This window comes from Podarcis melisellensis (genome assembly GCF_964234715.1).
Source record: "Podarcis melisellensis genome assembly, chromosome: 8".
Taxonomy (NCBI): Eukaryota; Metazoa; Chordata; class Lepidosauria; order Squamata; family Lacertidae; genus Podarcis; species Podarcis melisellensis.
Window position 1 is genome coordinate 3,084,235 of NC_138540.1, and position 21,475 is coordinate 3,105,709.

Genomic DNA, 21,475 nt, shown 5'->3' on the forward strand with positions numbered 1-21,475 from the left:
AATGAATGACACCCTATTTAGAGATGAAGAGATTTACAAGAAGGCCCAAAAAACATTGAAAGATTACTTTGAGATAAATTTGAGAACGGAAGTGGAAAAGAGAATAATTTGGGACGCAAGCAAGGCCGTGATGCGAGGTTTCCTAATTCAACAGAACTCCATAAAGAGGAAAAAGCAAAATGAGAGGAAAGAAAAAATCATGGAAAAAATGAAAGAAGGGGAAAAGAAATTGAGGTCTAAACCAAAGTCTCATGAGATTTTGAGAGAAATAAAGTATTACCAGATGCAATATATGGAACTGATGAATCAAGAGATAGAATGGAAAATAAAGCAAATGAGACAAAAGACATTTGAATCAGCAGACAAATGTGGGAAACTTCTGTCATGGCAACTGAAAAAGAGGCAAAAACTGAACACTGTGACAAGTTTAGAAATGGATGGAAAGATTATCCACAAACTTAATGAGATAAGTAATTGTTTTCAAAGTTTTTTTAGAAAATTATATGCACAAGGGCCAGTTAATGAACAAGAAATAGAAGAATTTATTAAAAAATATGGACTACCAAAAATTTCAGAACAAAGTAAAATGATATTGAAGGAGAAAATAACAGAACAAGAAATAGAGGGTGCTATTCAGAACATGCAACTGGGAAAATCACCAGGACCAGATGGTTTGACCGCCAGATATTACAAAGCGCTGAAGGAATGGTTAATACAACCACTGAAGGAAGTCTGCAATGAAATTTTGGAGGGGAAAAAGGCACCTGAATCGTGGAAAGAGGCTTTCATCTCACCGAAAACAGAAACTGAAAAGAACCAGGTCAGAAACTACCGCCCTATATCTTTACTTAATGTGGATTACAAAATTTTTGCAGACATTTTGGCAAAAAGATTGAAGAGAGTGTTGTTAGGGGAGATTCATAAGGACCAAACCGGCTTTCTCCCAGGGAGACATATGTCAGACAATGTGAGGAACATTATAGACATTTTGGAGTTGTTGGAAGTGGACATAAACAGAAAGGCCGTTTTAATTTTTGTGGATGCGGAGAAAGCCTTTGACAATATTTGCTGGAGCTTTATGAAGAAAAATCTCCAAGGGATGGGGGTAGGCCAAGGTTTTGAAAATGGTATAGGTGCAATATATTCTAAACAAAAAGCAAAGTTAATTGTAAATAATGTGGTAACGGAAGAAATACCTATAGAAAAAGGTACATGACAGGGATGCCCAATATCCCCTTTACTTTTTATATCAGTCCTGGAGGTTTTGTTAAACATGATCAGAAGGGACCAGTTGGTTAAAGGAGTTCAGGTCGGAGTCAGACATTACAAGTTAAGGGCATTTGCAGATGATCTAGTATTGACCTTGCAACAGCCAGAAACTAGTACTAAAAGAGTATTAGAACTAATTGAGATATTTGGTCAAGTAGCAGGATTTAAACTGAACAAACAGAAAACGAAAGTGCTGGAAAAAAATCTAACAACGGATGAAAGAGAGAGATTTCAGAGTGAAACAGGCTTGGTAATAACGAAAAAAGTGAAGTACCTGGGGGTAAACTTAACATCTAAGAATGTGAACTTATTTAAGGATAATTATGAAAAATGTTGGACAGAAGTAAAGAAAGATCTAGAAATATGGTCAAGGTTGAGGCTTTCCTTGTTGGGCCGAATTGCTGTTATTAAGATGAATGTATTGCCTAGAATGTTATTTTTATTCCAGACGTTGCAGATTTTGGACAAGATGGACTGTTTCAAGAAGTGGCAGAAAGACATATCAAAATTTGTCTGGCAGGGCAAAAAGCCCAGAATAAAATTTAAGATTTTAACTGATGCAAAAGATAGAGGGGGCTTTGCCCTGCCGGACTTAAGACTCTACTATGAATCGGCAGCTTTTTGCTGGTTGAAACACTGGCTACTTCTTGAGAACACAGACATTTTGGATTTGGAAGGGTATGATAATAGCTTCGGTTGGCATGCATACTTATGGTACGACAAGGTAAAAGTGCACAAAGGTTTTAAAAACCATATTGTTAGGAAAGCATTATACAATGTATGGATGCGATATAAAGATCTGTTGGAAAGTAAAACTCTCAGGTGGTTGTCACCAATGGAAGCTAAGGAGGTGAAAAAACTTAATATGGACTCTAAATGGCCAAAATATTGTGAAATTCTAGAACAAGATGGCGAAAAGGTTAAACTTCAGAGTTATGAGAAATTAAAGTCTAAAGTACGAGATTGGTTGCATTACCATCAGATAAATGAGACATTTAAACAGGACAGGAAAATAGGATTTCAGAAGGAGAGGTCAAAATTAGAAACAGAGTTGCTAGAACCCAATACTAAGAACTAAGGATGAAACGGTGAAATCAGCTATGATTAAATGGGCACAAGATATTGGTCATGACATTATGTTTGCTGACTGGGAACAGTTATGGACCACTGGTATTAAATTTACGGCATGTAATGCCTTAAAAGAAAACATAATGAAAATGATCTATAGGTGGTACATGACCCCAGTCAAGCTTGCAAAAATTTATCATTTGCCCAATAATAAATGTTGGAAATGTAATGAGACTGAAGGTACCTTTTACCACCTTTGGTGGACCTGCCCGAAGATTAAAGCCTTTTGGGAAATGATCTATAATGAAATTAAGAAAGTCCTTAAGTGGACCTTTCCTAAGAAACCTGAGGCTTTTCTCCTGGGCATGGTGGGCCAATCGGTGTTAAAGAAGGATAGGACATTTTTTATGTACGCCACCACAGCAGCAAGAATCCTTCTGGCAAAGTATTGGAAGACGCAAGAACTACCTACTCTGGAAGAATGGCAGACAAAGATGACAGACTTCATGGGACTGGCAGAGATGACCGGCAGAATCTGTGACCAGGGGAAAGAGACAGTGGAAGAGGATTGGAAGAAATTTAAAATATATCTTAAAAATTGTTGTAAAGTTGAGGAGTGTTAAGATGTCAAGGAGTAAGAAATAGAGAATTACAGCTGTAACTAATAAGTTAAAGAAAATTTAACGAAAGGGAATTAAATAGTTAATTGACTGGAGGAGTTGCTAAAGAAATGCAAAACAAGGATGCAGTGAATGGGAGGTATGGGGAAGTCAGGGGAAAGAAGGTGCATGAAAAGAAGATTATGAAATTATACATGTTTTATTGTTTGTATGTTTTTGTTTTGTAGTTTGTTTGTCTTTATTATGTGTTTGAAAAAGAATTTTTTTTTTTTTAAAAGAGAGTATGCGCTGAATGGAAGGCGGGAGGCAGAAGGGTGCCAAATGAATCTTTGGGGCGCCAAATTTTGTCCTCGCTCAGGGCGCCATATTCCTAAAGTCTGCCCCTGCCATTGAGTGAGATGCCTTTTTGTGCATCTCAACGGAGCTGAAGTTCCTCCTCCAGATGTCACTGGACTGCAACTCCCATCAGTTTCCCTGATTACAAAGGCAGATAAAGAAGCCGGTTTTGTTTCTGACACAGTTCATTAAAATGGCAATCAGCTTAATCTTTCTTATGGCTTAATTTAAAAACACAGCTAAATGAGCAAACAAATGATCTCAAGATCTTGATAGGCCCAGAATTGTTATAGTCATCTGCTGATTTTCCTTCTCTTTTGCCTCTTTCAGAAAGTCATCCTACCACTGATTGTTTTGCCCCATGGGTTTTGCTTCCTTGGCCCCTTCAAAGCAGAGATAAAAAATGGCAACATTGTCAAGCAGCCTATTAATATGAGCAAAGGATGATTTGATGCTTTGAACACACACACACACACACACACACACACACACACACACGTAAAGGACCCCTGGACAATTAAGTCCAGTCAAAGGCGACTATCTCACTATATAAATTGGTTTTCCTACATTTTGTTAACAGTTATTTTCCAATTCAACAAAACTAGTGATTCCCGCTCACCCAACATTGATGCTTATTCACCCAATTATCCAATTTCATCCTCTTTAGCATGTTTCTTAATATGTTCTGCTCTTCTCTTACACTTCAACCCCCGCTATGGTCTTCTCGTATGGGAAATAACTTCTTAAATAGACTACAGACTGAGCTATAAGGCCGTCTTTAGCATAAGTTCCACGGGGGTGCAAAGATCCACCCAGCGCCCCCAAATTTAGTTTAGCCCCCAAAATAACTTTTATTATGCCTGTGTCACTATTATCATTTGATAAATAGCGCTCACACCTGCACAGCTCCAAAAGGAGGGCTTTTGGTGTTTTTTGTTTAAAACCAGCTTTTCTAAAGAAGACAAAGAACACTTGTAAAGTGTAAAGACTCCAGGCATGCGCTTACAGTCGTAGGGAGGTGTCTGGAAGATGAGACGGGCGGGCATTGTGCGCATACATGGGAGAACCGTCTCAGGCTGCGTTTCATTGTGGGAGCAACCTTCTTTCTAGAAGAGCTGGGAGGGCCCTTGGGAGCACACATATACTGAGGTATCAGATCAAGATCTGTATTATTGATCAAGGCCTGTATTTTAAAATGAGCTTAAAAATATATATATTTGCAGATGCTTGTGTGTTTTAATGCCAGGCAGAAGACCAGCTGTCTAAAAGACTGGCAGCTGTTTATCTTCTTGATCAAGGGCCCCCCTGATCTATAGCAGTTCCTCAGGGTTGTAAAAGGAAATTACAGGCTGGGAACAAAAGGTCACACTGACCATACAAATTACAGAATACAATCAAGCTGCAATTAAGAGTTGGTAAATAGTAAGAATTATTGTGCCTCCCATTAGAGACTTGAGCCACATTTTCATAAGGTTAAAAGGGCAAATAGAAACAGCAGCTGAACTAGGCAAGCAGCTCTCTTAAACTGCTTTGAAGCTTCAGAGAACTTAGAGAATTTAGCTTTTACTGTTTAAGTTCCCTTTTTACTTTGAAAAGGCCTTTCCTTTCCTTCTAAAAAGCTACATATGTTAATGTATGAAATATATTGGCTTAAATGTAATTATGCAAAGGATTTAGAAAGTAAGAAATGTTAGATTCTTATTTCATAGAATCATATAGTTGGAAGAGACCACAGGGGCCATCGAGCCCAGCGCCCTGCCAGGCAGGAAACACCATCAGTGCACTCCTGACATATGGTTGTCAGGTCTTTGCTTAAAGACCTCCAAAGAAGGAGATCTTTCATTGATGATGTGTGAGAATGTGAACCCAAGATCTCTGACATCTGTTTAAAATAAAAATTTAAAACCATTAGCCATCTGTTTTGCAGTGAATAGGGCCACAGGGGCCAAAGGTTATCTGGTAATTAAGGTGCCTGGTCGAGGTAAATGTAAGATATGTGACTACTTATTTGCCATTTATAGATAGAAGGAAATATAGCTCTTTGTCTCCCATAAAAGGTAATAGGAAATGGGTGTATCTTTTATTATTGGTTCTAGCAAACAGCCAATAGGAATTTCAACCAGGCTGATTGGACAGAAGCAGCCAAAGGAGGAGCAAGGGGGCTGGGCTGAGGAAATATAAGTGCTGACCATCAGGGCTGGAGTGGGCAGAGCTTTGGTAACCATATACCACTGTGTCTCTCATTTATTTGTCTGACAAATAAATTATTATTTTAATTTCTCTATTGCTGCGTTGAATATTTCATTCCAGCTAAGTGTTAAGCACAAGCAGGGTGCTACAATACGAGTTTTTCTTGGGAAGGTTCCGGAGCCTGCGCACACTCCCGTCGCTAGATAGGCACGTTCTCTTTCTGTCACTCCCTCTTTCCTGTCACTCCCCCTCCTCCCAGCTTTGGTGAGCGGCAGGCATGCGGCGCAAGATCAGTCGTGTCGAAGGTGCTGCTGACCCCGCTGCTGTAGTGCAGCTCAATACAATATGCTTAGGTGGCTTCATCGGTGGGCGCCTGGTACCCCCAGAATTCGGCACCCGGTGCTCTGCACCCTTGCACCCCCGGGTAAAGACGCCCTGGGTATGGCCATTCCCTTTAAGCCAGGCATGGCCAAACTTGGCCCTCCAGATGTCTTGGGACTACAACGCCCACCATCCCTAGCTAACAGGACCAGTGGTCAGGGATGGTGGGAACTGTAGTCCCAAAACATCTGGGGGGCCAAGTGTGGCCATGCCTGCTTTAAGCAGTCCTCCTTAAAAGATTCTCAATTGTGTCTCTAATCATTGCCTCAGTTTTGCCCTCTCTGCATATTCCAGGATTTCCATCAGCCATTATTCGAGGGTGTCCTTCCATTTCTAAACGTAGAGAATCCTTGCCGCTGTAGTTACATACATAAATACAGCTGAAGCTTTCTTTGGAATTTTGCTTTCTAACGTCCCCAGCAGGAAGAATTCTGGCCTCTTGGGAAAGGTCAGTTCACCCCCCCCCCCCATTATGTATCATGTCCCAAAAGGCCTTGGTCTTCCTGCAGATCCACCGCATGTGATAAAATGACCCCTCACAGTTCTAGCATTTGCAACAATTCTTCGATACATTCTTATACATTTGAGCTAGTTCTTTGTAGATAGAAACCATCTGCACATCTTAGTTGCTCACTAAGTTTCAAATTTTGTTGAACTTTTTAAGCTTACATGCATTTTCCTGAAAGCTGAATAGATCTCTGTATAGAACCCATTAAGGCTGCATGTTTATTCTTTTATGCACAGAGGCCTCTTTAACTGTGTGTGTGTGTGTGTGTGTGTAACTGGTCCTGAAAGCATCTGCCTCTCCCACTCTGGAGGGCACAGCTAAAGAATCCCAGGCCATCTAGTTTCGGTTCTAAAACTTCCAAGGAAGGCCATTCCCACCTTCCCAGGTAATCTGTTTCTGAAGAAATTTGTGTTTGTTCATGCTTCAGTCTTAAGGCATCTTTAGCAACCTTGCGGTCGGGGGCTTTTTAGCAAGAAGGGAGAGGCACCAAGGGCCACGCAGGGAGGAAAACATGGCTAACCAGGACCAGACTACGGCTGCGCTGAGGCAGAAAACACCACTTCCCGGGAGCCCCAGGGAAGTGAATTCCTCAGCAATATTTTGGGAGATGTATGTGGGTAGCGCTGTGGTGTAAGCCAGTGAGCCTTGGACTTGCCGATCGGAAGGTCAGTGGTTCGAATCCCCGCAAGAATCCCTTTTCTAGCAAGAAAAGAAGATTTTGCCATGCTTCAATAATAAGGCATCTTTAGCAACCTTGCGGTCAGGGGCTTCTAGCAAGAAAAGCTGTTGCCATGCTTCAGTCATAAGGCATCTTTAGCTTCAGTCATAAGGCCTGAAACTGCCAAAGTTGTGACGTTTTGCTACGGGGAAGGCAAAATCTGCCAATGCAGGAAAATTCCTTTCCAGCCCTTCAACAGCGACCATAATGTAGCAGCGCCTGTAGAGAAGAGGTTAACCTGCAAAAGAAGTCTTAACTGAGGGAGGGCGGGGTGGGAGAAGTTCTGAAGCCGACTGAGAACTCCCAGGCAAGTTCTGCCCACTGTTGTGTCGGCTGGTCGGTCCCTCCCCTTACCTGACCAACTCTCCTGGCAACGCAGGAAATGTCCACAAGTACTAGTGTTATGGGAGATAAAAACTTTACTTTCTCCACTTTGCTCCACCCCCTTGTACATTTTGCTGGCCTTTTTTGACAGTATCCTTCTTGAGGTGAGGCTGTAAAGACAAATATCTAGAGCCATATCTCTTGCAGAACTCAACACTATCCTTTTTTTTATAGAATATTTATTAAGATTTTTTATAATAATACAATAGAAATAAAAAAAGAAAAAGTAACAAAAATACAAAATAAAAATAATTAAGAAAACACACAAATTTTCCATTGCTTATTTTTCTTTAGCTTGTTTCCCGGACCTCCTCATACCTCCCTTTTTTGTATTCCACTTCAGATTGTTGGTTCAGCAAATCCTTGCCATTAAATTTTTACCTGTTTCTAACCCTTTTTTATATTCTCTTAAAGCGTAACAGCTGGAAACCTCTTAATTTCCTTCCAACATCATTCTAACATTCATTAATTTTACAATATTTCTGTAGATAGTCTTTAAAATTCTTCCAATCTTCTTCCACCGACTCTTCTCCCTGGTCCCGGATTCTCCCAGTCATTTCTGCCAATCCCATATAGTCCATCACCTTCATCTGCCATTCTTTCCGGGTGGGTAAATCTTGTGTCTTCCAATACTTAGCGATAAGTATTCTTGCTTCTGTTGTAGCGTACATAAAAAAAGTTCTATCCTTCTTTGACACCAATTGGCCGACAATGCCCAGAAGGAAGGCCTCTGGTTTCTTCAGAAAGGTATATTTAAATACCTTTTTCATTTCATTATAGATCATTTCCCAGAAAGCCTTGATCCTTGGGCACGTCCACGAAAGGTGAAAGAATGTACCTTCAGTTTCTTTACATTTCCAACATTTATTATCGGGCAAATGATAAATTTTTGCAAGCTTGACTGGGGTCATGTACCACCTGTATATCATTTTCATAATATTATCTCTTAAGGCATTACATGCCGTAAATTTAATACCTGTGGTCCACAACTGTTCCCAGTCAGCAAACATAATGTTATGTCCAACAACTTGTGCCCATTTAATCATAACAGATTTCATCGTTTCATCCTGAGTGTTCCATTTCAACAGCAAGTTATACATCTTTGACAAAATCTTAGTTTTGGGTTCTAACAGTTCTGTTTCTAATTTTGATTTTTCCACCTGGAAGCCAATTTTCTTGTCCAAATTATATGCCTCCATTATCTGATAATAATGAAGCCAATCTCGCACTTTGTTTTTTAGTTTCTCAAAACTCTGCAGTTTCAATCTATCTCCCTCTTGTTCCAAAATTTCCCAATATTTCGGCCATTTGGCCTCCATATTGAGCTTTTTCTGGGCTTTTGCTTCCATTGGTGACAGCCACCTTGGGGTTTTATTTTCCAATACGTCCTTATATCTTATCCAAACATTAAACAATGCTTTCCTAGAACTCAACACTATCCTGGTCTAATAACATTTAACGTGATTTTCCTGTTCCCAGTTCTGGTTCTGGTCTGCACTTATCAATGAATATCTCTGGAAGACGTAGAACTCTCTCAGCTGTTCTTGTAAACATTCATGTCATCAGAAGCAAATGTTTCCTTCCTGGCAAGCATTTCCTTCGCCCGTTAGGACCTCCATCCCTCTCATTTTGCCCCTCCTCATTCCCATTTGTATAAAAGGGGATATGAGATTCTCCACAGACTTACAGCAGGGACACCAGAGCTCTTTCCTCCACGCCCCAATAACAGTTTGCCAGCAACTCATTGAAAAACCAAGATGGTAAGTGGAATGCTTTGGGGACGGTTGGTACACAATTTTTTCTTTCATCTAGATTAGGTTTAAATGGTGGAAAGGGGGATTTGAGGTGTGGAGAGGGGGTGTGCAAAGGCATTCAGAATTATGAGGATTGAGTACCTCACTTGCTGAGGCTTTCTCAGACTCCAGGCTTATCTGAAGGCTTATCCACCCTTACTTTTCCTCTGCTCTGTCCAGGCACAGTCTGTGTTTTACAGCAGGGGTAGGCAACCTAAGGCCCAGGGGCAGGATGCAGCCCAATCGCCTTCTCAATCCGGCCCGCGTACAGTCCAGGAGTTTTTACATGAGTAGAATGTGTCCTTTTCTTTAAAATGCATCTCTGGGTTATTTGTAGGGCATAGTAATTTGTTCATATTTCCCCCCAAAATATAGTCCAGCCCACCACATGGTCTGAGGGACGGTGGACCGGCCCACGGCTGAAAAAGGTTGCTGACCCCTGCTTTATAGCTCTAGAGCTCACATTTGGGGATCAAATCCAAAGCCGGGATGGCTTTTGTACTTCTGGAACTGTCCCTGGAAAATCAGAGCCTTTGGAGGTTATGCCTTCTCTCTATCCAGACCCCCAGTCAGACCAGTGCTCACAACATTATGTAGTTATCTTTAGCTGGGGTAGTGAAACTATTTTTATATAAATTCCAGCGCAACCCCCGCTGCTCAGGTTACCGTAATTACTTAGGACTCATTACAATGACCTCCAGTTGGAACTCTCACAGCAACAACTCCAGGGTACAAACCACATACCCTGAGCTTCCCTCTGACTGTTTTCTTTCCTGCATTTGTCAGGAAATTGGCCGGGGGAATTGGCCAAAGGCATTTTCTTGGCCAACCTGAGCATCACCCTGGGCTTTAATGTAAATAATCATTTATCTCTGAGCGCTCCTCTCTTTGCTGTGGCTCACAATCCAAAACTGATGGACTTTGAGAACAGATATATAAACAAAATCGATGTTTCCGAGGTATTGAATGCTATGGGATTTGTGGGGGAGGGCAGTTTACTTTACAAAAAATCCCACGAAGCATAAAATGACCCAACTCAGCTACTGAAGTGTATAAGCTTAATGTAGAGGGAATTTTTCAAAGGCCTTGGGTTGAATCCTGTGCGAATAATACCCAGAGTAGATCCATTGAAATTGATGGACAAGACCAGGGGTCAGCAACCCACGGCTCCGGAGCCGCATGTGGCTCTTTTACACCTTTGCCGCGGCTCCGGGGCGGATACTAGCGAGGGGAGGAGGCGCATTGTGCGCCCCGACACTCCCCACTGTACTGGCTGTGACGTCGCATGGGGTCACCTTCCCGCCCGCCCACTACATTGTAAGGGGCATGTACGCTGGTCACTGCATTGAAAGGGGGCATGTACGCTGGTCACTGTTTTGAAGGGGAGTGAAGAACACACACACACACACACACACACACAAGGTAACTTGTTAATTTAACGTTTATTTCTATGAGGAGGAGTAATTCTGAGGGGACAAACAAAGAAATAATAAAAAAGTGACAAAAAAGTTATTTTTATAATGACAAGTTTTGCTGCTCCCAGTTTTTTTCCTTCGGAAACGGGTCCAAGTGGCTCTTTTTGTCTTAAAGGTTGCAGACCCCTGGACAAGACTAACTAAAAGGGTAAAGGGAGCCCTGACCATTAGGTCCAGTCATGACCGACTCTGGGGTTGCGGTGCTCATCTCGCTTTGTTGGCCGAGGGAGTACAGCTCCCGGGTCATGTGGCCAGCATGACTAAGCCGCTTCTGGCGAACCAGAGCAGCGCACGGAAACGCCGTTTACCTTCCCGCTGGAGTGGTACCTATTTATCTACTTGCACTTTAACGTGCTTTCAAACTGCTAGGTTGGCAGGAGCAGGGACCAAGCAACGGGAGCTCACCCCATCGCAGGGATTCGAACTGCCAACCTTTTGATCGGCAAGCCCTAGGCTCTGTGCTTTAGACTAACTTAGGCACATTAATTTCATTGGCTCTGCTCTGACTAAAATTTAGTCACATACAATGCATTTTTCAACAGCAAGAGAGGCTATAAATATGATAACACCATTTTGAATGATTTGTGCATGTGTGTGTCTATTTTGCAGAAAATCCTCTTGAGCCTGACTGCCTTGTCTCTGACACTTGCCTTGTGTCAGGGATCCTGCATGTTTAGAGAGCCCAAAGCAGAGATTAACAATGGTAAGTTAATAACAGCAGCATCAACAACAACAGCAACAACAACAACAAATGATGTTGTCAAGCAGCCTATTCATTTAGCCAAATCAGTATTTAATGTTGGGAAATGTGTTCCTGACTAGAGATTTTTTAGCATACACCTACCAAATCTGCTCTTGCAGAACCAGAACACAGACCAAAATGCAGCTACTTTCAAAATCTACACTTCTCCGGATGTTGTGAGTCTAAAATGCTCCGGATGCTCAGAGTCTAAAATGACCTAACGCTGCTCCCATCTCATCTTCTCATTGATGAGTCCCTGCTTAAGCTCTTACTTTTATTATGTATTTTGTGTTCTTTAGATTGTATTTTTAGGTTGTGAACTGCCCTGAGGATGGTATATAAACAGTAATAATAATAATAACTGATAGAAATTGAAACGGACAGATTCCCCATCCACAGGGCACCCCATTCACTCCCACCCTGTTTTAAGCTTGGAACCACCGTCTGCAGACACAAGCAGGAGACTGCATGGCTGCAGTATAAGCAAGACAGATGCCCAGGAGTTGGACAAGTGGAAAATTTGCAGTCACTGTGCTTCTCTTGCGCAGTCTTTGCATTGTGCTGCGCAGCAGCTTCTGATTGGATTGATGTTAAATGTATGGGATTTCTCTCCCTAGGTCAGCCGGTGCTGCCCACTGAGTGTACCGATCCATATGATGGGAGCAAGCATGCATTCGGCTCCAAGTGGAATACAGCGGATTGCATGGAATGCACATGTAGTGAAAGTGGAATGCAGTGCTGTTCCAGGTAGGCCAAATACCCAGAATGGCACTGGGTCTTAGAATCATAGAATCATAGAGTTGGAAGAGACCACAAGGGCCATCAAGTCCAACCCCCTGCCAAGCAGGTCTATAAATCTCTTTCAAATTATTTTGCCCCGTTCTCTCTGAAAGACCTTCTGCTCAATAAACATTCATGGACGGAATTAGCTGAAGAAGTTGTCCCATTTAATCTTTGCATCTGAAGATATGTTGCATAAAATTGAGCATGTCTAGAGTGCCTTTCCAATCATCCAATCACCAGGCGTTCACTGCATGGAAGGTGGGACTTTGGGATCTCCCTGAGTCCCAGATCCTCTCATCCGGAAACCACCTGGGAGTTGGTGCTGGGGAGAGGGACCCCGATGCACCCAATGGAAGAGGACCCCTCCTCTTTCCTGCACCTTCCTGTCTCCTTCTGTCTCCCTCCTGGCTGGCCTCTTGGTTTTGCACCAACATTTTGCTTCACCCTTTTTTCTGCATGGGTGTTGCCCTCAACCACTGCAAACATAGTGGGGGTGGAGGGTCATCGTACAGCAACATGCAGTAGCATATTGTGCAAGACATTCAGCTTGGATTCCCCAGGAGAATTTGGCCTCAGGGCAAATGTTTTCCAAGGGCTTGGTTTTCCCTGGATGGAGCAAACATCTTGCAAAACTGCTCTTCTGCCGGGCAGTTCCAATTATTCTTGGCAGGTCCTAAGCGAGCAGAAGAAAGGAGCGCTCCTCTACAAGATAAGCTCAGGAAAGCCTTAGTTTACACATTGTTCTTCTTCTTTTTAGGTACGGTGGTACTGTTGATGTTCCGGGATGTAAAGCAGTGGTAAATCCAAACACATGTGAATATGAGTTCTATAAACTGGATGATCCCTCCAAACCCTGTTTCTGAGCTTTACAAATCCCACCCAAATTCCTTTCATGTAAGAGAATCTGAATAAATCAGTCATATGTGCATGTCTGTTGTCTTTGCTTGATATCACTCCTTGCAGATTTGGTACATATCATGATAGTGATGGACATGCCTATCTCAGCTATCAGCAGCTTTTTAGATGCTAATGGGTGGCGCTGTGGTCTAAAAAACAGAGCCTAGAGCTTGCCGATTAGAAGGTCAGCGGTTTGAATCCCCACGATCAGGTGAGCTCCCATTGCTCGGTCCCTGCTCCTGCCCACCTAGCAGTTTGAAAGCACATCAAGTGCAAGTAGATGAATAGGTACCACTCCGGTGGGGAGGTAAACAGTGTTTCTGTGTGCTGCTCTGGTTTCGCCAGAAGCGGCTGGCCACATGACCCGGAAGCTGTCTGTGGACAAACACCGGCTCCCTTGGCCTATAGAGCGAGATGAGCACCGCAACCCCAGAGTCGTCCACAACTGGACATAACGGTCAGGGGTACCTTTACCTTTACTTTTTAACTCCTAGGTAAGTGCAGGTGTGGATTTATAGTTCTTTGAGGCCCTCTTCCTTCACTTAAACAAATATGATTATGTCGACATGGGGGGGGGGTGAGTCAACAACAATAATATTTCTGGGTTTGCACTTTGATTCCCCTCCCCAAACAACTTGGGAACAATTCCCGCTGGAGGAAAAGGTGGTGCTATGCTTCTGAAATACATGCCCTCCCCCCCCCCAAATTGGGGGAAAATATGATGACAAAGCTGCTGCTGCTGATCTTGGTGATACTTTTTTACTGCCTCCCAAGACAACTTGTGAATCATCTGGAGAAAGTTTATAACAATGCTGATGCCTCCACACTGGGAACTCCCTTCCCCACAAAGGGGGGGGGACTTGGAAGATTTAGGGGAAAGATCAATATGATTTAAATTCTGATAATGATTATAATAATGCATCTGCGCTGCCCCCAACAACAATAGCTTGAGAAAAATTAGGCAAAAGTAGATCATGGGGCCAGGGCCGGATTTAGAGAGGCCCTATGCTATTCCACTTGTGACTGCAGTTTCTTGAAGATGGACATCTGGCAAGCGATGGGCTTCAACTCACAACGGTTGGGAGGAATGTTTTTGCAAAAAATCTCAGAAACCTCATCAGGAGGGCTTTAAACTGACTAATGTGGGGGAGGGAGACAGTGCTCCTGAAGGTAGGAGTTTATCAATTGATGAAGATGATCATCCAAATGTCATAGACCGAATGGTGCAAACACCACGCAGACCTAGTGGTGGGAGGAAAAAATCCTTAAATAAGAGACACGGGGGAATGATTAATGGACTTCAATGTCTGTACACTAATGCGCAAAGCATGGGAAATAAACAAGATGAGCTTGAGCTCTTGGTACAGCAAACTAAATATGACATAATAGGCATCACTGAAACCTGGTGGGATAAGTCCCATGATTGGAATGTAATAATGGAGGGATACAATCTATTTCAGGGAAACAGACCAGACAAGAAAGGAGGAGGAGTGGTGTTATATGTCCGGGATGTGTATACCTGTGAAGAGATCCAAGATTTAGAACCTTAAAGCCAAAGTGAGAGCATTTGGGTCAAAATTAAGGGAGAGAAGAATAACAGGGACCTCATTGTGGGAGTTTACTATAGATCCCCAAGCCAAACGGAGGACATAGATAATGCCTTCCTGGAACAGATGGCCAAGCATGCAAAAGGAAGGGAGATAGTAGTAATGGGGGACTTCAATTACCCGGATATTTGTTGGATGTCAAACTCAGCCAAGAGCATAAGGTCAAACAGATTCCTCACTGGCCTTGCAGACAACTTCATTGTCCAGAAAGTGGGAGAAGCAACAAGAGGAACAGCCATTTTAGATCTGGTCCTAACCAATGTTGATGATCTGGTTAGTGGGGTAGAAGTGGAAGGATCATTAGGCGCGAGTGATCATGCTCTTCTGAAGTTTACTATACAGCGGAAAGGAGCAGCCAAGCATACTAGGGCCGACCTCATAAAACTTAGGGAAGTGCTGGGTGAGATCCCATGGACAGTAATACTAAAAGGAAAGGGAGTTCATGATGGCTGGGAGTTTGTTAAGAGGGAGATAGTAAAAGCACAACTTCAGGCAATACCAATGAGACGGAAACATGGAAGGTGCCTAAAGAAGCCAGGGTGGCTATCTAAAAAACTTTTAACTGAGTTAAGATTAAAAAAGGATGTGTACAAAAAATGGAAAAGGGGGGAAACCACCAAAGAGGAATCCAAACAAATAGCCAGCACGTGTAGACACAAAGTCAGAAAAGCTAACGCACAGAATGAACTCAGGCTTGCTAGAGAGGTTAAAAGCAACAAAAAAGGCTTTTATGGGTATGTTCGTAGCAAAAGGAAGAACAAAGAAACCGTGGGGTCACTCAGAGGAGAAGATGGTGAAATGCAAACAGGGGACACAGAAAGGGCTGAACTCCTCAATGCCTTCTTTGCCTCAGTCTTCTCCGATAAAGAAAACAATGCCCGACCTGAAGAATTTGGAGCAAATGATTCAGCAGAGGAAACACAGCCCAGAATCACTAAGGAGATAGTACAAGAATACTTGGCTAGTTTAGATGTATTCAAGTCTCCAGGGCCAGATGAACTGCATCCAAGAGTATTCAAAGAACTGGCAGATGTGATCTCAGAACCACTGGCAGTCATCTTTGAGAATTCCTGGAGAACAGGCGAAGTCCCGGCAGACTGGAGGAGGGCAAATGTTGTCCCTATTTTCAAAAGGGGGGAAAGAGAGGACCCAAATAATTACCGCCCAGTCAGTCTGACATCAATACCAGGGAAGATTCTGGAGCAGATCATTAAGCAAACAGTCTGTGAGCACCTAGAAAGGAATGCTGTGATCACCAATAGTCAGCATGGATTTCTGAAAAATAAGTCATGTCAGACTAACCTGATCTCGTTTTTTGACAGAATTACAAGCCTGGTAGATGAAGGGAACGCAGTGGATGTAGCCTACCTTGATTTCAGCAAGGCATTTGACAAGGTGCCCCATGATATTCTTGTAAAGAAGCTGGTAAAATGCGGTCTTGACTATGCTACCACTCAGTGGATTTGTAACTGGCTGACTGACCGAACCGAAAGGGTGCTCATCAATGGTTCCTCTTCATCCTGGAGAAGAGTGACTAGTGGGGTGCCACAGGGTTCTGTCTTGGGCCCGGTCTTATTCAACATCTTTATCAACGACTTGGATGATGGACTCAAGGGCATCCTGATCAAATTTGCAGATGACACCAAACTGGGAGGGGTGGCTAACACCCCAGAGGACAGGATCACACTTCAAAACGACCTTGACAGATTAGAGAACTGGGCCAAAACAAACAAGATGAATTTTAACAGGGAGAAATGTAAAGTATTGCACTTGGGCAAAAAAAAATGAGAGGCACAAATACAAGATGGGTGACACCTGGCTTGAGAGAAGTACATGTGAAAAGGATCTAGGAGTCTTGGTTGACCACAAACGTGACATGAGCCAACAGTGTGATGCGGCAGCTAAAAAAGCCAATGCAATTCTGGGCTGCATCAATAGGAGTATAGCATCTAGATCAAGGGAAGTAATAGTGCCACTGTATTCTGCTCTGGTCAGACCTCACCTGGAGTACTGTGTCCAGTTCTGGGGACCACAGTTCAAGAAGGACACTGACAAACTGGAACGTGTCCAGAGGAGGGCAACCAAAATGGTCAAAGGCCTGGAAACGATGCCTTATGAGGAACGGCTAAGCGAGCTGGGCATGTTTAGCCTGGAGAAGAGGAGGTTAAGGGGTGATATGATAGCCATGTTCAAATATATAAAAGGATGTCACATAGAGGAGGGAGAAAGGTTGTTTTCTGCTGCTCCAGAGAAGCGGACACGGAGCAATGGATCCAAACTACAAGAAGGAAGATTCCACCTAAACATTAGGAAGAACTTCCTGACAGTAAGAGCTGTTTGACAGTGGAATTTGCTGCCAAGGAGTGTGGTGGAGTCTCCTTCTTTGGAGGTCTTTAAGCAGAGGCTTGACAACCACATGTCAGGGCTAGAGACTTCCTTTTGTTAAAAAGAAAGCTCATCATACAGGCCCAGGCTAGCATAGGTTCAGGTGCAATTACCCTAACTGCACCATTAGACTGAGCTATAAGGCCGTCTTTAGCATAAGCTCCACGGGGGTGCAAAGATCTGCCCAGCACCCCCAAATTTAGTTTACAGCTGAGGCTTTCTTTGGAATTTTGCTTTCTAACATCCCCAGCAGGAAGAATTCTGGCCTCTTGGGAAAGGTCAGTTCACCCCCCCCCCCATTATGTATCATGTCCCAAAAGGCCTTGGTCTTCCTGCAGATCCACCGCATGTGAAGGCAGGAGGCAGGAGGGTGCCAAATGAATCTTTGGGGCGCCAAATTTTGTCCTCGCTCAGGGCGCCATATTCCTAAAGTCTGCCCCTGCCATTGAGTGAGATGCCTTTTTGTGCATCTCAACGGAGCTGAAGTTCCTCCTCCAGATGTCACTGGACTGCAACTCCCATCAGTTTCCCTGATTACAAAGGCAGATAAAGAAGCCGGTTTTGTTTCTGACACAGTTCATTAAAATGGCAATCAGCTTAATCTTTCTTATGGCTTAATTTAAAAACACAGCTAAATGAGCAAACAAATGATCTCAAGATCTTGATAGGCCCAGAATTGTTATAGTCATCTGCTGATTTTCCTTCTCTTTTGCCTCTTTCAGAAAGTCATCCTACCACTGATTGTTTTGCCCCATGGGTTTTGCTTCCTTGGCCCCTTCAAAGCAGAGATAAAAAATGGCAACATTGTCAAGCAGCCTATTAATATGAGCAAAGGATGATTTGATGCTTTGAACACACACACACACACACACACACACACACACACACACACACACGTAAAGGACCCCTGGACAATTAAGTCCAGTCAAAGGCGACTATCTCACTATATAAATTGGTTTTCCTACATTTTGTTATTTTCCAATTCAACAAAACTAGTGACTTCCTGCTCACCCAACATTGATGCTTATTCACCCAATTATCCAATTTCATCCTCTTTAGCATGTTTCTTTATTTGTTCTGCTCTTCTCTTACACTTCAACCCCCACTATGGTCTTCTCGTATGGGAAAGAACCTCTTAAATAGACTACAGACTGAGCTATAAGGCCGTCTTTAGCATAAGCTCCACGGGGCTGCAAAGATCCACCCAGCGCCCCCAAATTTAGTTTACAGCTGAGGCTTTCTTTGGAATTTTGCTTTCTAACATCCCCAGCAGGAAGAATTCTGGTCTCTTGGGAAAGGTCAGTTCACCCCCCCCCCCCATTATGTATCATGTCCCAAAAGGCCTTGGTCTTCCTGCAGATCCACTGCATGTGATAAAATGACCCCTCACAGTTCTAGCATTTGCAACAATTCTTTGATACATTCTTATACATTTGAGCTAGTTCTTTGTAGATAGAAACCATCTGCACATCTTAGTTGCTCACTAAGTTTCAAATTTTGTTGAACTTTTTAAGCTTACATGCATTTTCCTGAAAGCTGAATAGATCTCTGTATAGAACCCATTAAGGCTGCATGTTTATTCTTTTATGCACAGAGGCCTCTTTAACTGTGTGTGTGTGTGTGTGTGTGTAACTGGTCCTGAAAGCATCTGCCTCTCCCACTCTGGAGGGCACAGCTAAAGAATCCCAGGCCATCTAGTTTCGGTTCTAAAACTTCCAAGGAAGGCCATTCCCACCTTCCCAGGTAATCTGTTTCTGAAGAAATTTGTGTTTGTTCATGCTTCAGTCATAAGGCATCTTTAGCAACCTTGCGGTCGGGGGCTTTTTAGCAAGAAGGGAGAGGCACCAACGGCCACGCAGGGAGGAAAACATGGCTAACCAGGACCAGACTACGGCTGCGCTGAGGCAGAAAACACCACTTCCCTGGAGCCCCAGGGAAGTGAATTCCTCAGCAATATTTTGGGAGATGTATGTGGGTAGCGCTGTGGTGTAAGCCAGTGAGCCTTGGACTTGCCAATCGGAAGGTCAGTGGTTCGAATCCCCGCAACGGGGTGAGCTCCCATTGCTTGGTGCCAGCTCCTGCCCACCTAGCAGTTCGAAAGCACGTCAATGTGCAAGTAGATAAATAGGTATCATTCCAGCGGGAAGGTAAACGGTGTTTCCATGCGCTGCTCTGGTTTCGCCGGGAGTGGCTTAGTCATGTTGGCCACATGTCCCAGAAAAACTGTTTGCGGACAAACGTCAGCTCCTTCAGCCAGCAAAGCCAGAGTCGTTCGCGACTGGACTTAACTGTCAGGGGTCCTTTACCTTTTTACAAGTAGGGTCAATTCCTCTCAGCGAGAGTAGTTTAACAATCAATCCCTCTTCCCAGGCAAGTTTATTAAAACTTCAGCTGGCTTAGGCATTGGGCGTTTATCCCTCGCAGTCCCCGGCCAGGGATCTGGGGAACATCAGGGTTATCCAGAATATGTGGGGATTGGGCTGGCTCTGGAGAACGTCTGTTCAAGCAGAGAGTCCGCCCCCCATTTCGCCACCGTCGCAGGAGGAGAGCAATGACAACCTAACAGTGTATGGCCAATGCCTCCTCTCAAAACAACCCCTTTAACGGGGAACCCTGGGATCGGTGCCGTGGGGGAGGGGTCACTGCTTCCCCCCCCCCCATTTAGGGAAGACAGACTAAAGGATTCCGCCCAAGGCCTGAAACCGCCAAAGTTGTGACATTTTGCTATGGGGAAGGCAAAATCTGCCAATGCAGGAAAATTCCTTTCCAGCCCTTCAACAGTGACCATAATGTAGCAGCGCCTGCGTACCTGTGGAGAAGAGGTTAACCTGCAAAAGAAATCTTAACTGAGGGAGGGCAGGGTGGGAGAAGCTCTGGAGCTGACTGAGAACTCCCAGGCAAGTTCTGCCCACTGTTGTGTCGGCTGGTCGGTCCCTCCCCTTACCTGACCAACTCTCCTGGCAACGCAGGAAATGTCCACAAGTACTAGTGTTATGGGAGATAAAAACTTTACTTTCTCCACTTTGCTCCACCCCCTTGTACATTTTGCTGGCCTTTTTTGACAGTATCCTTCTTGAGGTGAGGCTGTAAAGACAAATATCTAGAGCCATATCTCTTGCAGAACTCAACACTGTTGTTGTTGTTGTTTAGTCGTTTAGTCGTGTCCGACTCTTTGTGACCCCCTGGACCAGAGCACGCCAGGCACTTCTGTCTTCCACTGCCTCCCGCAGTTTGGTCAAACTCATGCTGGTAGCTTCGAGAACACCGTTCCACCATCTCGTCCTCTGTCGTCCCCTTCTCCTTGTGCCCTCCATCTTTCCAAACATCAGGGTCTTTTCCAGGGATTCTTCTCTTCTCATGAGGTGGCCAAAGTATTGGATTCTCAGCTTCAGGATCTGTCCTTCCAGTGAGCATTCAGGGCTGATTTCCTTCAGAATGGAGAGGTTGGATCTTCTTGCAGTCCATGGGACTCTCAAGAGTCTCCTCCAGCACCATAATTCAAAAGCATCAATTCTTCGGCGATCAGCCTTCTTTATGGTCCAGCTTTCACTTCCATACATCACTACTGGGAAAACCATAGCTTTTACTATACGGACCTTTACTGGCAAGGTGATGTCTCTGCTTTTTAAGACGCTGTCTAGGTTTGCCATCGCCTTCCTCCCAAGAAGCAGGCGTCTTTTAATTTCGTGGCTGCTGTCACCATCTGCAGTGATCATGGAGCCCAATAAAATAAAATCTCTCACCGCCTCCATTTCTTCCCCTTCTATTTGCCAGGAGGTGATGGGACCAGTGGCCATGATCTTCGGTTTTTTGATGTTGAGCTTCAGACCATATTTTGCGCTCTCCTCTTTCACCCTCATTAAAGGGTTCTTTAATTCCTCCTCACTAATTTTAATTCCTCCTCCCGCTATTTGTAAGGCCTCATTGGACAGCCACTTTGCTTTCTTGCATTTCCTTTTCATTGGGATGGTTTTCGTTGCTGCCTCCTGTATAATGTTACGAGCCTCCATCCATAGTTCTTCAGGCACTCTGTCCACCAAATCTAAATCCTTAAACCTGTTCCTCACTTTCACTGTGTATTCATAAGGGGTTTGGTTTAGATTGTATCTTACCGGCCCAGTGGTTTTTCCTACTTTCTTCAGTTTAAGCTTGAATTTTGCTATAAGAAGCTGATGATCTGAGCCACAGTCAGCTACAGGTCTTGTTTTTGCTGACTGTATAGAGCTTCTCCATCTTTGGCTGCAGAGAATATAATCAATCTGATTTTGATGCTGCCCATCTGGTGATGTCCATGTGTAGAGTCGTCTCCTGTGTTATTG

The 21,475-nt window shown here is 43.7% G+C and overlaps 1 protein-coding gene across 2 annotated transcripts in view; it reads left to right on the forward strand.

The window, feature by feature from the left end:
- The window catches only part of LOC309375576 (small serum protein 2-like), a 101,178-nt gene that overhangs the window by 20,981 nt on the left and 58,722 nt on the right, over positions 1-21,475 (forward strand). The window contains exons 3-4 of one of the 2 annotated variants that reach the window (XM_081921417.1): positions 12,102-12,231; positions 13,025-13,195. The exons of the other annotated variant lie outside the window; for it this stretch is intronic. Coding sequence (XP_081777543.1) covers positions 12,102-12,231; positions 13,025-13,130 — 236 coding nt within the window. The 3' untranslated portion in view covers positions 13,131-13,195. Of the gene's footprint in view, positions 1-12,101; positions 12,232-13,024; positions 13,196-21,475 lie in introns of those variants that run through there. 2 annotated transcript variants of the gene reach the window in all.